Source organism: Apteryx mantelli, chromosome 22 (assembly GCF_036417845.1).
Source record: "Apteryx mantelli isolate bAptMan1 chromosome 22, bAptMan1.hap1, whole genome shotgun sequence".
Classification (NCBI taxonomy): domain Eukaryota; kingdom Metazoa; phylum Chordata; class Aves; order Apterygiformes; family Apterygidae; genus Apteryx; species Apteryx mantelli.
Window position 1 is genome coordinate 5,981,427 of NC_089999.1, and position 15,609 is coordinate 5,997,035.

General features: G+C 40.3%; 1 protein-coding gene across 1 annotated transcript in view; it reads right to left on the reverse strand.

The window, feature by feature from the left end:
• Positions 1–9,673: 9,673 nt before the first annotated feature.
• The window catches only part of LOC106493360 (SPNS lysolipid transporter 3, sphingosine-1-phosphate (putative)), a 31,115-nt gene continuing 25,179 nt past the window's right edge, over positions 9,674–15,609 (reverse strand). The window contains exons 10-11 of the mRNA XM_013953395.2: positions 13,698–13,796; positions 9,674–9,841 (exon numbers count right to left, since the gene is read on the reverse strand). Coding sequence (XP_013808849.2) covers positions 9,674–9,841; positions 13,698–13,796 — 267 coding nt within the window. The remainder of the gene's footprint in view (positions 9,842–13,697; positions 13,797–15,609) is intronic.

Sequence of the window (15,609 nt, forward strand, 5' to 3'; positions counted from 1 at the left end):
CGACATAGACCCATCTTAGTGAAACACTACTTTTTCTTTCTTTTGCCACTTACAAATGAACTGAGTGCTATATTCCTTCCTCCTTCCCATTTCCTTTTTTTTAAAACAGACATGATCTTATAAGATGGGAGAAACCAAAAGTACTGATGCCAAAGTCCTCTTGTGAGTCTGTCTTCAGAAGCCAAGAGAATTACTGGCACTAGCCCAGGAAAATCTACTGCAAAGCAACAAATAATAGTACAAGTTTGGATAGCAGCTAGACTTGCAAGCCTAAGAGTAATGCAAAGTAAAGCAAACACAAAATAGTTACAATGATGATTGGCAGGGATATGATGACTGCTGGAAATGAAAGTGCTATGAATAATTAGCCACCTCTGACCCAGGAAAACATTGGCTTCATTTAATGCAAACGGTATTGGGGAGGAGAATCCAGCTATTCATTGTGCCTTTCCCCTCATCAGAAAAATTCATTTCCTCTCTACTATTGAGCAATGAAAAATACCTGATTGGATCTGTTGAGACAACTTCACACAGAAGATTTGGAATGAAGAATTAAAGAGCCCATGGGATGATACTAAAATTAATCCTCTTAAAACAGGAGGGGGCTGGAAGGGGAAATGCACATATATCTCCTATTTTAGTGAAGAATTAAAATAAATCCCTTAAGGAAACAAATCAGTTTGGACATTTCATTGAAATCCTAATGTCATTGTTGCTGAATAGGTGTGGGATGTCAGTGCATGAACACGGACATTTCTCATTCCCCAATCCTCCTCCTGTTCTTTCCCATTACTACTCATTTCTTCCTACACTGCCAGCTGCTTCCTGCCTTCCTACTCTGCTGCTTTCTCTGAACGCCTGCCGGCCCTCTCTCCATCTGTCTCACGTCTTTGCTGAATACCAGCTCTTCACCGGCCTATCTGCTGATAGGTCTCACCCTCGCACCGATGACAACTTCATTTGGGGCCCTTGGCACACCTTGGCTGCAATAATTGGTCTTCTTTAGCCATGGCTCCGAGGCTTAAGAGACAGCAAAAGCAAAGATACGTTCTTACAGTAGGGTGAGATACTTCTTGCCTGTGTGCTCATCAAGCCCTTTTACCTTTCCTCAGATGAAATCTGAAGAGTGAGGCATCTCTGATGGGAGAGAAGCCTGAAGATAAAAGACAGCATTATCCCTTGCGACAGCTTTTGGCTAGGGGTGGATGGGATGGAGTGAAGCCTGACTGGGAGTGAAACACAAACAGCTTGAACTAACTGGCTCCCTGGCAATCTCTGTTGCCTCCAGCACGCACAACACATTCAACATAAGCAGGTACTCCTTGGAAATCAGACATTACAGCTCCTCTGGTAAATGCTGGCTCAGGCCTGTGTTTTGGCTACTGCATAACCTTACCAAGTAAGTTTTAACCCTGGCTCTCCAGGGCCAACAGAAGTACAGGCTGAAGGCTATTATGACAAGGAAGCTTTTGGTTACTATTCTTACCCCTCTGCACCATCACTGGAGTGCAGAAGTTTCTTGCACCAGCAAGAAAAACAGGCACCAAAAAGAAGGCAGTTCAGCTTGGTTCTAGGACAAGTTTGCAAAGCTCAAGAAGCAAAATGTACTTACTTGTAGTTAAAGAAGTCTGCTCTGGAATTGCTGGGAACACAGAAAAGCCAATCGCTTTTCCAAGCAAATCTGTGGTCTCCTGTCCCCTCTAGGGAGCTTGCGGCTTCCTACTAGACCTTTCTGTTCACTCAGACAAGCTATTATTTTTTGTCAAACATTTGCATCTTATGGAACATCAGCAACTGCAATTCTTTCCCCTTTCCTCCCATACCTTGCCATTAAAAAAAATACAAGTTCCTTAATAAAGGTGTCATGACAAATCCCTGCATCCCCAGTTAGCATGAAAGTTTTCTTCTCCCCAAGACACAGATAACTGACTTCCCTCAAAGCCGTTGATGTCTATGCTTCAACCCTGTTGTCTCTGTCAGTCCCACCCTTTCCAGCAGCATTTTGAGCCTCTGGTAAAGTGCAACAAAGAACATTAGTCATTGCACTAAGTCAGGAGACATAGAACTCCTAAGACAACATGACAGTGTTTAACAATATAAACTAAATTTACAGGAGAAAGCAGCTGGTATGAAAATAACTGCATCTGCTTCCCTCCCGACATTCTCTCACTTGCATGCGCTTAGCAGATATGATGATGAATCACATTTAATCACATGCTATTAGAGGAAGATCAGACTGCACAGTGTGACCAGGTTAATAGGTTGGAGATATGCATATCTGATGCCCAATTAAAACATTTCTAAAGATAGAACTCAAATTGCAATTTTCTTTAGGAGCTGTGCCTCCTCACTTTATGGATCAGGCAAGCAGCTCTGTCTTCCATGACTTGCAGGCAAACAAAGGGCCAAAGAAAATTCATTTGCTCGAGAGTTTACCACATAATTCCTACTGAATTGTTTTAGGTTATCCAGATTAATTGGAGGGAGGACTGGGAGAGACTGCTGGCTCGCATTGGCTTCTGTGATAAAAGTTTGACCATTAACATAATTTTCTAGGATAAGATATTGCTTAAACACTATCTAGCTGCCAATTGCATGCTCTAGGTGCACCATCTCTAACATAAAAAACAGACTAATATGTTTAATAAAAAAGGAACTAGATTGCTTCCCCAGCATTTTTCAGGCATCACATCTCCTCTTAGCTCTATTCGCATACCCACATGGCTCTCTTACATCATATCATGAGGTTGTCTTCCTACAATGCCCATAAAAAGCAGAGATGGGGAGGCTTTTCCTTTGCAATCTAATCCACATTTTATTCTAATACCAATGAATCCACAGCATTATCCAAATGGGTTGAAGAAGCATCTTTTCACCTGGTTCTGCTGAGGAAATATCCTCAGCAAGACCTGGTGGAAGAACTCAAGTGTTCTTTTTCAGTTCATGCTCTCTCCTACTACAGCTCTGCTCCCAGCTCTGATGTACTGCAGGTCCAGGGACTTCTCCTCTGTGGTGGGGGTTACCAACACACACAGAGAACAAGTTCATTCACTGAAAACAAACTATCATGGCAAAAGCCATAAAGTAGTTAATAGTTGCAACACTTACGGATGGAATATTAAGAAGTACTCACAGACCTGCATTTCCCTAAGTGATGTTTTCATTCAGCAGGACAGAGATATCCTTGAAAAAAACATGTCTGCAACAAAGATTTCAAAATTAGGTGCCTAAGATTAGGCTCCTAAACCCATAATTAAGTCTTTAAGTAAATGGCCTGATTTTCTTGAGTTTTGAACACACAGCTGCTCAGATTGCCTTCATTAGGAACAGAGGGATGCAAGGCTCTTTGAAAAAGAAAGAAGAAAGAAAGGAATCAGACCACTTAGCAGGACACATGGTGGAATTAAATAGCTAGCCTGAAGTCAACCCTTTCAAAAACGGTTACCTTCATCCTTTTTACCTCAGTTTCAAGCCTACTGCCCAACACATTAAACACTGAAAAGAAAATTATACCTGCATACGTGAATGCATGAATTTACCCTTCAACTCCATTTAAAGGCATTTTTCATAACAGCGCAGAAAAATATTAGATGTAGGAACAAAAGCACCACAGTATATGAGCAGACAAAGTCATATCTTGGTACCACAATATGAGCCAAGTCCTATACAGGTCAGACCTGTGCATCATACAGGATCCTGAGGGAGATGATGTAGATTTCCTGAGTCCTGTTCTAACTCCATTGGCAGGGTTAAGCCTACTGGGATTCAATTGCATTCCTAATTCTGTATACATTTAACAGTGCATTTACGAAGGATTATTTCTACAGCAGGATTCAACAACACTTTCATTAATCTCTCAAAATTACAGCCATTTTATTACTGCAGAATACATAGTCCATTTACATATTAAAAACAAAACTTTTATGCAAACATTGAATTACGCAAAGTGAGATCAACGCTATTTTGGTCAGCTATATAACATTAGAAACAAGAGTCTTTTTATATCAACCTTTGTTTCCCTTATAAACAAAAGCTTCCTAAGAACTTCTCCAAGACTTTATTGGATTAAAATGAAGATAATACAGGAGAACTCAGATGAACCCACTGGCTGTCTTGTATTGAAATGTAGCCAGTACCATCTACTTAAATGCCAACACAACTTGGCGGGGACCCAAAAGCATTTTTGTTTCATTGCTTTTTTTTGCCTACATCGAGGGAGCAGGTGAATTCTCTCTGGGTCCTGGGGGAAGGAGTGTCCAACTTAGCCACCCTCACAGTCAGCACTAACTAGCGTTATTGCAGGCAGGGTAGGCAAACTCGGCACTAGAAGGAGGCCTGAAAAGTGAATGGTGCTTGCAGAGCAACACATTTGAAAGATCTCTGAAGAAAACTTTTGCCATTAAAGCTTTGGGTTTATGGAGGACTTCTAGGATTCTTAGTTATTTCAAAATCTATTTCAACAGACACTCCATCCACATTTTAATGTGAGGAGGGGAAAATGCAAAAGCAGAGATGATATATCTACTATTGCAGAAAAGCTTAAATCAGCTACAGCATAAATTGGCTGATCTGGCCTTTCTGTACTCATTTTATGCTATTCTCAAGTGGACAGTGTCTGTTTTCTTTAGTTTTCTTTCCAAACAGGGATCAGTCAATTAGTCTGCACATTCTGAACTAAAAGGACATATATACCAAACAATAACGTCACCAGGTGAATCTCTAGAGACTACACAAGGCAGGAAGTAGAAGGGAAGACAAATGCTAGGGAGGACAGCAAGACAGAATTCAGCCAGTTATTCTGCAACAGAACATTTTACTTAAGATAGTGTGGGGAAAACTGCCAATTCTTCAGTAATGGAGTACTGAAACAGGCCACCTATGAAGGTGATGAAGTCTTCTTCAGTGGAGGTTAAGAGGGAATTAGTAAAACAGCCATCAGGGATGGTACACTCATAAGTGATCCTGCCTCAGCACAGGTCCTTCATAATGACAGCAGCAACCCTGAGCTCTGTCTTCTAAGCTAAAGGATGCTTTTGGCTACATCATACATATGGCTACACCAGTAGCTTTATAAAGGATCACAGTTGGTCTGCAAAAATATTTTGCAAAAGACAATTCAGCTGCATGAGTGATTAGGGCAAAGAGGAATTAAACACAAGATCTTCTTAGAAGTGAGCAGCCTAGACAGAATGTATAAATCCTCAGCCTGGAAAGCCACGGTGTGCCATCTGCACACCTTCAGCCACAGTGCAGATAGGTTTCTTAGGTGCTGTGAAACCCTTTTCAAGAGCAGTGCACAGGGCTACTTATTTGGGGAGGGACTAGGGAGGAAAAGAAAAGGTTACATGAGAGATTTCTGAAAATTAATATTCTGCTGTTAGCAGTCTCACACATCAGCATCCTGTCTGGTGGCATGAATCACTCTAGAGAAGTATTTACACATAACAGTACTGTGTGTCTTAGATATGTCCTGCCCACTTGATGCCTTTTCAGGCATTTAGCAGAAGCCAAAAGTAATCACGATTTTGAAGGCAATTTTTATGCAGAGTTTTAATGTTTCCTTAAAAAAAAAATCCACATACACAGCACAAAAGGTCAGTACCAATCCCATGTCCCTGCTTTGGGGAATGATGGAAGGGGAGGAAGAGGAAAAGATCAAAATCATTACCTGAGTGGACTTATAAAATCACACCTTTTGGAGCAGTTCCAAAGTGCCTTTTTCCCACTATTTTAGTTGGAAAGAACAAGGAAAAAATCATAAAGGTAGGAGGCGAAAACATGAACAGTTACAGAACATACAACAGCTTTGTCAGCTTGTTCCACTGACATTCGTTTGATGCAAGGGATTCGTGTGCTGCAAGTCACACAGATTCCAAGTGGCTTGAATACTGCAGAACAAAGTCTATCTTAATAACCGTCAGCTTCCAGCAGCAGCTCTTCCCAATCTAGACAGAGCTGCAAATTAAATAAGCTTCTTTAAGCCACTCATTTTTGCTTAGTTCTAGCCAGTCTGAAGCACAGAAAACACCTGGTATTTTCATTAACTCCTAAAGAGAACTTTCATTCCTTCGCTGGCGGTGTGACAGGACTCAGCGACTTTCTCTAGTACAGGACTTTGATGGCATGCAAAAAGCCTAATGTCTTAAATAGCTAAAAAGCACCACAGCCCCCTCCAGCACTGAGAGACTGTTGCACTGACCCCTTCGTGCAGAATCTGGTGCTGCCGGCTGAGAAGCAAATTCAAGATCTGCAGAAAGTTTTAAGAAATTCTACTGCTTTTATACATTCTATTGAGGAGGTTGCATCCTCATTTAATATTTCATCTGCTGGCCAAGAAGAAAGATAGTGAAGATCTGATTAGGCAAATATGCAAGAAAAACATCAGAAAGGTTAAATACCTCATAAAAATTCTGGATGACAGAAACAGTTTCCCTGCTTTGGAGGCAGAGCCTCCCCGGGCTGTGTCACACCGCCACTGCACCTTTGCAAGACCTCTGAGTCAACAGTTCTCTTCAAGCCAGAGGATTGTGCAATTCCAGGGAGGCCCACGCATAGCTCAGAGCATCCAGACTCTTGGCTGGTTAGTCTTGCTAAAATGCGGAAAAAAAAACTAACAAAAATAAAAATCCTCTCCCCTTACATTACGAAGAAAACAGAGAAGCATTTGGAAAGATATAAGTGAACTAGTCAGCATGACCCTGCTAGTTTCTAGTCACTGACTTTCACAAAGGAGATAAGAAGTAGGAGTTGGAATGAGTTTGTCAAGGACTTTATGTACCATCTACAGAACAGCATTTGGCATCTCTTGCTCATGTGTCAAATGAGTGCCTCTGCAGTATTGCAAATACAGGTTTTGAATTTTTTTTTAAAGAGAGTTTAATGCTGATTTAACAAATGTGAGAAATAAATCATCTATTTACAGGACAAATCACAAATGTGCCAATAGAGAAGTATTATCAAGCTGCTTAAATTCTGCCACAGCCGAGTAACAGGAAAAATGATTCTCAAGGTCTTGGCTTGCCTGCCTGAGTTTTAAGGAATCAGCTGTGGTGTTGGGGACATCTGGTTTGCAGCTGTCAGAGAATTTAGAAGTTGCAATCTTTATCTCTAGAGTTTGGCAACATGGAGATAGAATCTTGTGATGCTATTACTGATATGGAGGTCCGTGAATCTAAGTTCAACACCTTTCATTATATCAGGTTACCGTACAAAATGAGTTCTTTACCAGAAACAAGTCATTAGCTAATATCAATACCCCCAATTTCATAATTAGGCTGTACATATACATGTGCACATGCTCTGTACAAGAGATTTGAAGCTCAACACTAATCTTTACAGCAGTGAGCTTATTTTCAGCTTCCCAGAAATGTCAATAAAATACAAAGAAAGGATCTGGCACTAAGTAGTGACCTGCAAAGATCATAGAATTAAACAAAATGCAAACTATTTTATGACCTCAAATATTGATGTGCCCCTGTCACTGAACTCTTCCATCACTTTCTGGGCATAAAAGTGATGTAAAAATAAATGCTATCTAGTGAAGATACTGTTGTACAATATATTACATTAGTGGAATTCACTTCCCCTCATAATTTAGCTTCTTCACCAAGTAGCAGTTTGCCACAGTGATTTGGATTATCTTCAAACAGCACAAATGGTACAGTAACAATGTACCAGATGAATTTCAGGCTCTTACAAGTCCAGTCTGAAGTGTATAGAGAGTTTAGAAGGCCTTAAAGACTGCTGTTAGACCTCCCAAATTCGTTGCACAATAAGGCATCGTGTTAGGGAGGACAATGGAACTGGTGCCAAGTGAATTGTTCTTGCTCTAGCTGGAAGACAAATGTTGCACATTTCATCAGGTCTGCTCAATATACGCAAGAGGTTTCAATCCAAACATTGCTACCAAGTAGCTTAAAAAATAGTCTGAAAAAAGTGTTAAGAAAAGCACTTAGGACCTATACAAGCTGATGTGTCCACATCCAGTATTGGGAATCCCTTATTGGATGTGGGCCCTCGGGCAACACATGAACTTCCAAAAAGATAGTAGTATAATGGCTTTGGCTACCTTGTACAACCAGAAAGAGTTGCTCAATCTTTCAGAGTACCAGATTTAATTTTTAAGGCAATTCTTACACTCTCATTGAGTATCACAGAAAAGCTTCTCTATTATTTTCCATAATGGCCTAAGCTCTGGCCAAATTTGACTATCAGGGTTTAAGTCAAATTTCAGAACAGATTTCAAAAAAATGAGAGAGAGAACAAAAAAACCTGCAGTTGCTATATTATGCTATTTATAATGACATTAGTCACACTCATTAGAAGAATATTGTGCTTTATGATCCTTATGGCTTACTGGGAGAATCAGGTAAGATTCACAATGTTTGCACTCACTAATATCTTCCTCAGGCTTTGGCTTTAAGGCGCTCCTGGGACCACAACACCACAAACAATGAAAATCGGCCAAAATAATCATGTTGTACTTAGCACTTGGCATGATATGATGATGATAGATACCATATCCAAAGTCTTAGGCTCTTTAGAGATAAGAGCTCGACTAGACAGTTATATTCAGGTGGTTTTACAGCTACCACTGTTCACTCATGTACAGAGATACTCACCCAAGGCCTGGCAATGCACTGAAGAGCCTCAAAGGATTATGAAGAAGCCATTAACATACTACATGTAGAATCATGACAACTCTCCGCTCTCGAATCTGACACTGACCTTGACTAATTTCTGCCTCTCTTGGTCATTTCAGATGACTGAAAATATTGCTTGTACTATCCGCATTTTCCAAATTCTAAAGGCAAATCTCATCCTGCTGAGAATTCATAGGCCTCCCATCCTAATCTTCACCAGACATTCTGCCTTAAATGCTACTGTCTTGTTTAGGTTAGCAGTCAGGCCTGTGACAGCTCTATACGCTGCCTTCTGGAGCTCCCCAGCTCCCCAGCATATTCACGCCTGTTTCGCAGATGGGGGGAGCATTGCCATATGCCAATTCAGTAGCAATTTTTAACTCACAATCAAAAGCATCCAGAAAGTCAGTATGCAGGTTTTTCTGCCATATGGAGGAATTGTTATTTGGCCTTTTCTCTAACTGTATCTCATTAAGCAAAAGGAAAGAAAAAGGGGAGGAGATTCTTTTCTTCTTCTTTACGTATCTTGCCCTGGCGTTCATCTTCCTTTGAAAGACAGCCTTCATTCCTGGTACCTAGAAAAAAAGTCAGAGCAGAAGGAAGCTATATGAATCCAGGCTATTAAGGATAATACTCCATCCAATTCAACATATTTTCTGTCTTTTACATTCTGAATATGACTTCTTTCAGGCAAAAGGGAGAAGTATTACAGAGAGTTAGGAATGGTTCTACTGGGCTCAGAAAGACCAGACTAGAGGAAGACCCACACCTTCCATGAAGTCTTTAATGGTGCATTGCTTACAGTAAAGCTATTTTATTACCTCCATATACTGCAGCATTGTGAAGGTGTCAGTAATAGAATCATCTGAGACTTTGGCTGGAGTTCTGCATTTATTTCATATAGAAACTATTGTGGCATTAGCATAATATGGACATTTGTGTTGTAAATTTACAGAGTCATTACCTTGGCTAGTGTACAAACAGAAAACAATCAGGTACAGGTTTAAAAGTTATAAAGATATATAGAAACCTCAGAGCTCCGCTGCTTCCTTACGATCTTCCTCAATGTAGAAAGATGTCAGGAGGAAAAAACTTCCCCCAAAGACACCAACGAACGCACACACGAAGAAGCTGTACTGCAGGCTCCAGAAACTCCACTGGATTGAGTCAGCATTCTTGGCCTGAATAGCATTAGAGATCTAGGGAGGGAACAACGCTGTCATTTATCTGCAATAACACCATCTTTTTGGTTTAAGCAGACTGTTTACAGTGTGGTCGCTGAAAAGAACAGAACTGGGCAGATAGGGAAGAAAAGCCTGCTACCTGCATTTGTCAAACCCAGTACCCAGTACGTCTGTACTTCTCCACTGCTTAGCTTCCATTTGATCTAGGAGTTTCATCTTCTTTTATATCTTCAGTGCCTCCAATCACAGGAGCTGGAGATATTGCAGCCGTGGCCTTTTGATGCTTTCAGACTCTGCTCTGCTTTTCTGCTTTTTTTTCTGGCCAGTAAGCATTGGCTCCCTTTACCATTTTCTAGCCCATCTCCAGACAGCCAGCATAGAGCAGATTTAACATTTGGCAATAATTATTATCATTTCTTGATGTTATTTGATAACTTTATCGATACATCCCTAATCAGCATCAAATGGATGGAAACAAGGAACTGGCATCAGTTACAGGCACAAGCAACAACACTCATTAAAAAAGGGAAGACCTGGAAATTGATTTCAGAGACAAGACTGGAGTCTGCTTTTGAGCCAAAAGGCATCTGAGGAGTCAAGGAGTGACATTATGAGAAACTGGGAAGAAGAAGATATCAGGCAGCTGCTTTTTGCACTGGCTGTAGGATGAGATTGTAAAAGCTATAAATGACCCACATTAATTTTATTTTTGTAGACAGAAGGAAAAGCTGATTTCAAGAAACCCAGTAAGATTCAATACTTAATCCATGAAATTAAAATCTCATTTTAGTATAAAACCAAAAGATGAATGTTGAATGCAGTAATTTTTATTCCATGTTTGTCCCTGATAGTTACAGTATGCTGCGTGACTTGAAATACACAAATATGAGACTCTTTAACCTTTGCTTGGCTTAATATGATTATTTATGACAGTTTTAGGCAGATAAGAGCAAGATCAACTCTAAATGGGTACCTAGGGACTACAGCAGGTATAATGGCTGAAATGCAAACCAAATGCATTTAATTTTAAAATGCTCGTTAGGGAAATCTCTAGAGCTCAAAGTGAAAGAAACAGACTGAGGAAGACTATTCACTGAATCTCCAGACAGGTTTTAAGCTAAAGGGTTAGCTCAAGGAGGGCAGTAAACAATTGCAAGACCTGAATGCAGAAGATCCAGTGTTTGAGCAACAGCAGACATGGGCAGATTTGCTATACTGGTTCACAGAAGCGTTCCAGAACAGCGTTGGGCTTATCGCACAGGACCCCACTTGGACATACAACAGGTTCACTCCTGGACTTTTTGTCTCTGTTCTTTGCGAAGTTGCAAGGTTATGTGAGGATAATCTCATTGGTATATACCATGACAAACTTTTTTTTGTCTTCACACTTTTCAATTAGCTGCTATTTAAGGCGGCTGCCTGCAAGGTACTCCATACAGAAGCGTTCTGCATACAGTTACTAGCAGGACGGAGCAGCACATTCAGCAGGAAGCCCTAATTCTACCTGTGCCTCAAAGACAGCAAAGAACGGTGGGTAAGAGAGACAAACATTTTCACCTTTCAAGCAGGAAGCACAAATCAATAGAATATTCAAGGAAGGGAGAATGCACAAGATGTATTTCAGTTTTACTGACAGCTCCCGTTTTTGTGCATTGTTTCAGTGATTTTTCATGACACAAGGATATCGGTTACCATCTTCCCCCATGCTTACAGCCAAATCAGTCCTAGGGCAATAGTTTTGTAGTATACTCCAATGAGTAAAGCAATCTCTTCATCTGCCCCGAAAAGAGACCCAGTAGTTTTAACCACCCAGGAAGAAGCTCTCTGTGTAAAAGGACTGTCTTGTCTGCCAGACAGATTAGATAGCTAGGATTTCTGCTGTTCAGCCAGGTTAGGAGGAGGGGGATCTCCTCTGGTTGGACCACCAGCAGCTGTACCTGAAGGCGCTGCTCACTCTGGCATTTCTCTCTGGCCCTATTTTAACATTGTTAACACATAACACAGAAAGAACAGATATTCCCGAGGCAAAGCCTTGTCCAATCATGAGGTGTTTTAACTTCTTACAAAAAAATTCCATATAAACAAAACTTATAAAAAAAAAGACAACGACTCACTCTCTCCCCCATGCCTAGTAAAGGAGAAGAATCGATGTGGGTGATTGCTTATCTACTGTATGCAGAGTTAGTGGCTCTTCAATCAAAAATAATGAAAGAAGGAAACAATACTGACAAATATCATCCCCTGGAACGAAAGCAAAGACGAACCACAAAGAGAAGGCAGCACTAGGCTGCTTTGTCCAGTAGCACCTAAGATCAAGTAACAGTAGCAAAGGCAAGGAAATCAGGTCTCGAGCAATTGGGAAATCCTGGAACCCGGCTTTGCCAGGAAGACACTACCATCACATAGGGTCAGTTGGACAACAAAGACTAAATAGAGGGATATCGTTACTCCTCTGCTGTTAAAAAGAAATGTTTGTTGCTTAATTTACTACAAAAGCTTCAGACCAGAAGGCCCCAAGTAACAGTCACTTAATCTGTTTCAGTATTTGGGTTTCACAATTCAGCTTTTAAACCGGAAAAAGGTAATGCTGAGATCATGTAAAAACCCTTAACTCTGCCCTGCTTATGTGTATTAAGAACCTTATAAATACTGAATTAAACACTGCTAGTCTTCACCTAGGAGCTGCATGGTGTCATAGAGACTGTTACAATCCAGACTCATCAGGCACCTGACAGAAAACTTTAGCTTCTTAGTTTTTAAGTTGCGAAATCTTGGGGAGGGGAGGGGGGTAGTTCTTTTCAAAAAGCCAGTCATATTCTAGAATTTGAATCTGTTTGGCAAGACATGACCAACCACTGCATGTCATAACTTGAAATTCTCCAGGAAAGTTCTTCTCAGCTAATTTTAGGAATTCCACAGCTAAAATTAACTATAAAGTATACAGTCTCAAAGTTATTAAGTGTGCAGAAGCCAAGCAGCTTCATAAGGTTCAGAGATTAACAAATTTAACATTCATGTAAATATTGCTGCATATCAATGCAATTTTCAAAGGCCTGAAGACATTAAAAATAAAACTAGCATTTAAAAGATCATTCATTTGATATTTTCAGAGTATCTTCCAATCAAAATTTTAAATGGCATCCCATTTTATCCATTAAAATTTCTTATTGTTTTGGGAAGTATATGAAATTTCTTCCCTTTTTTTCCTAGTCTCATGTAGTTCAGGTCACCTTAAGTAATTAAAACAATCACAGCTCAACACTCTAGATGGAAAGTTTAGGTCCCAAATTGTAAAGTTTAAGGTAATTTGAGACCAGAGCTTGGAATGCCAAGTAGTATCAAATGGCAACCATTGATGTTACTCTTGTTCTAATTTTCATTTTCAAGAAAGTTTTAAGTAATTGCAAGACTTCATATGTAAAGATTTGAACTAAGAATTTTAGTTTTCAATATATAAAATGGTATTTGATTAATTTCCACAAAACTCCTCACTAATTTAGCAGAAAGTGTGTAAATCTGAGTACAATACCCAAGAAACTGTCATTGCAAAAACTAATGCCTTAAAAAATTTATGTATTTGCAGATTTGCAATCAAAATAAATTTCTACACGCTGCATGGAACTACTCACATATATAGGGATAGGATTATATTCTACATACCTGCACTGTCACAGAACCAGCAGCTGCACTCAAGCAATTCCGAAAAAAATGTGTTTAGAAGAATGTTGCTTCTGTATTCCAGTATCAAGACCACAACTTGACTAATTTCTAGCTTTGGACAGGAATTGTCTAGGATTCTGTGAGAGTCTGTCTTTCAGTTTCTAAAAGTCTTACCCTAAAGAAAGCTCAGATAAGCAGAGAATTCACTTACAATCCCAATGAGATATGGGCTGCCTGCATCTCCCAGCAAATGGCTCACCAAAATCTGCAGGGCTATAGCTGTAGACTGCCGTCTTGGTGTCACAACATACTGAAACAAAGAACAAAGCAAAATCCACAAAAGAATGAATATTAGCAGAATGAATATCATGAATGGACAACTACTTATATGACATTCTAGAGGGATGAATACATTCACCTTTATTTACTTCATATTCAAACACTGTTTGCAAGTTTGGAGATAGAAAGAGTATGCTGGATGCTTTGTTTAGAAAAAAAAATGTTCAAGAAAGCAACACAAAAGGAGAAATGACAGAAAAGTGTGAAAAACATGACTCCCCTGCTACCATTCGTAGGCTCATTGCAGCATGTTCTTGGCCATGCAATTAATGGAAAAGTCCAGTCAGTAACCCTTGCAGTCTTACTGATTTACTAATAAGGAGATCCAGCACTGACAGCCTCTGAGCAAATGTCCTCATGACCCTGTGTCAGCAGGCCTGGCCTAGACTACTGGGGGGAGATTTGGGACACCTGGTACCTGAGGTTGCTGCCATGGCTAAAAGGATGTCAGCTGAGACCTTCCAGACCATGTGAAAACAGATGGAGGGGACCAACCTTTCCAGACCAGAAGATGGCTGATGGTGGTTTGATGACAGCTTTGATTACAGAAGTTTGTTGCTTCTTACTGGATAGCACCTGAGATACAGCTACTGTAATAACAATATCTCAAAATGATTGTGCTTTTGAGCGCACGCAGTTTAAATAACAAGTTGAAGAAGAAGATGTAGTGTGTGCCCAGAACTCTGAAAAGCATCACAGTGATTATAACTATTTTTAGAAATGGAATACGGTCATTTTGGGGTAATACGGGCTTTAAGTCTGTGCTGCTGGAGGAGATCAACTGTGCCTGAAGAGGTACAGTATGATTCTATATAATTTGCGTTTCTCACCTTCAATAATACATTTATGGGCAAAGCATTCACAGTCAGAATAATGAGACAGAAACAATTTTAACCCTTCCTACTTCTGTTTTGCAACCACTTGTCACTTGCTCATATCAAAGACTCCCAAGATCTCCCATTCCTCTATTCCTTCCTTGATACAAAAAGCCTAAAAAGACTTAAATCTTCATAAAGGAAGATGTACCCACATGGATAAACTACAACAGGTACAGCTGTCTCAGACTAACTACCCTCAAGTGCGAGTTCACCTGGTGCATGTAAATACTCAATAGTATTTTCATAGCACCCAAACAACACAAATGAAATTAGTGTCACATGTAATAGGCTTACATTTCCGCCCGGCATCTGTTCCAGGGAGGTGGAGCATATGTATTCGCATGTCTTCCTCCACAAGGGCAGATGATTATTTGCCCTTAGTGTGGCCACTGATTAGCTCAAGGAAAAACTGTTTTAATGCTACTGAGAGCACAAGCCTTCACTATTCATTCTGGCTACTGCAGTGTTTGCCACAGAGACCCTACACGATACACAAACAAGATGTAGTAGATTATTAAAAGTATTATTGCCACTTTACAGATATAAAGTACCTTAACCAACAGACCAGCGTTCTGACTGGTGACACTTCTCCCTTATTCTTAGGTAAAGGGCTTAAAGTATTGATATGTGATCACTGACACTATTACTGCTGCGTGGTGTGACTCCAACCACAGTAACTCTAAAAGATGCCTGAGAAAGAAAAGGAAAGGAAGAACCCACCACATATTCATCTAGAGCTTGCAGGCCACCCTGCCATGCCTTATCTCCCTTATCATTGATGGCATCCCGTTGTCGACAGAAGGTGGAGTTCTGGCCTCAAGGGAGTTCAGGCATTTCATGGGCTGCCTGCTTGATTTGGAAATTAAGAAAGCAGGAAAATGGCATCCTCCTAGAGGGATCAGCACT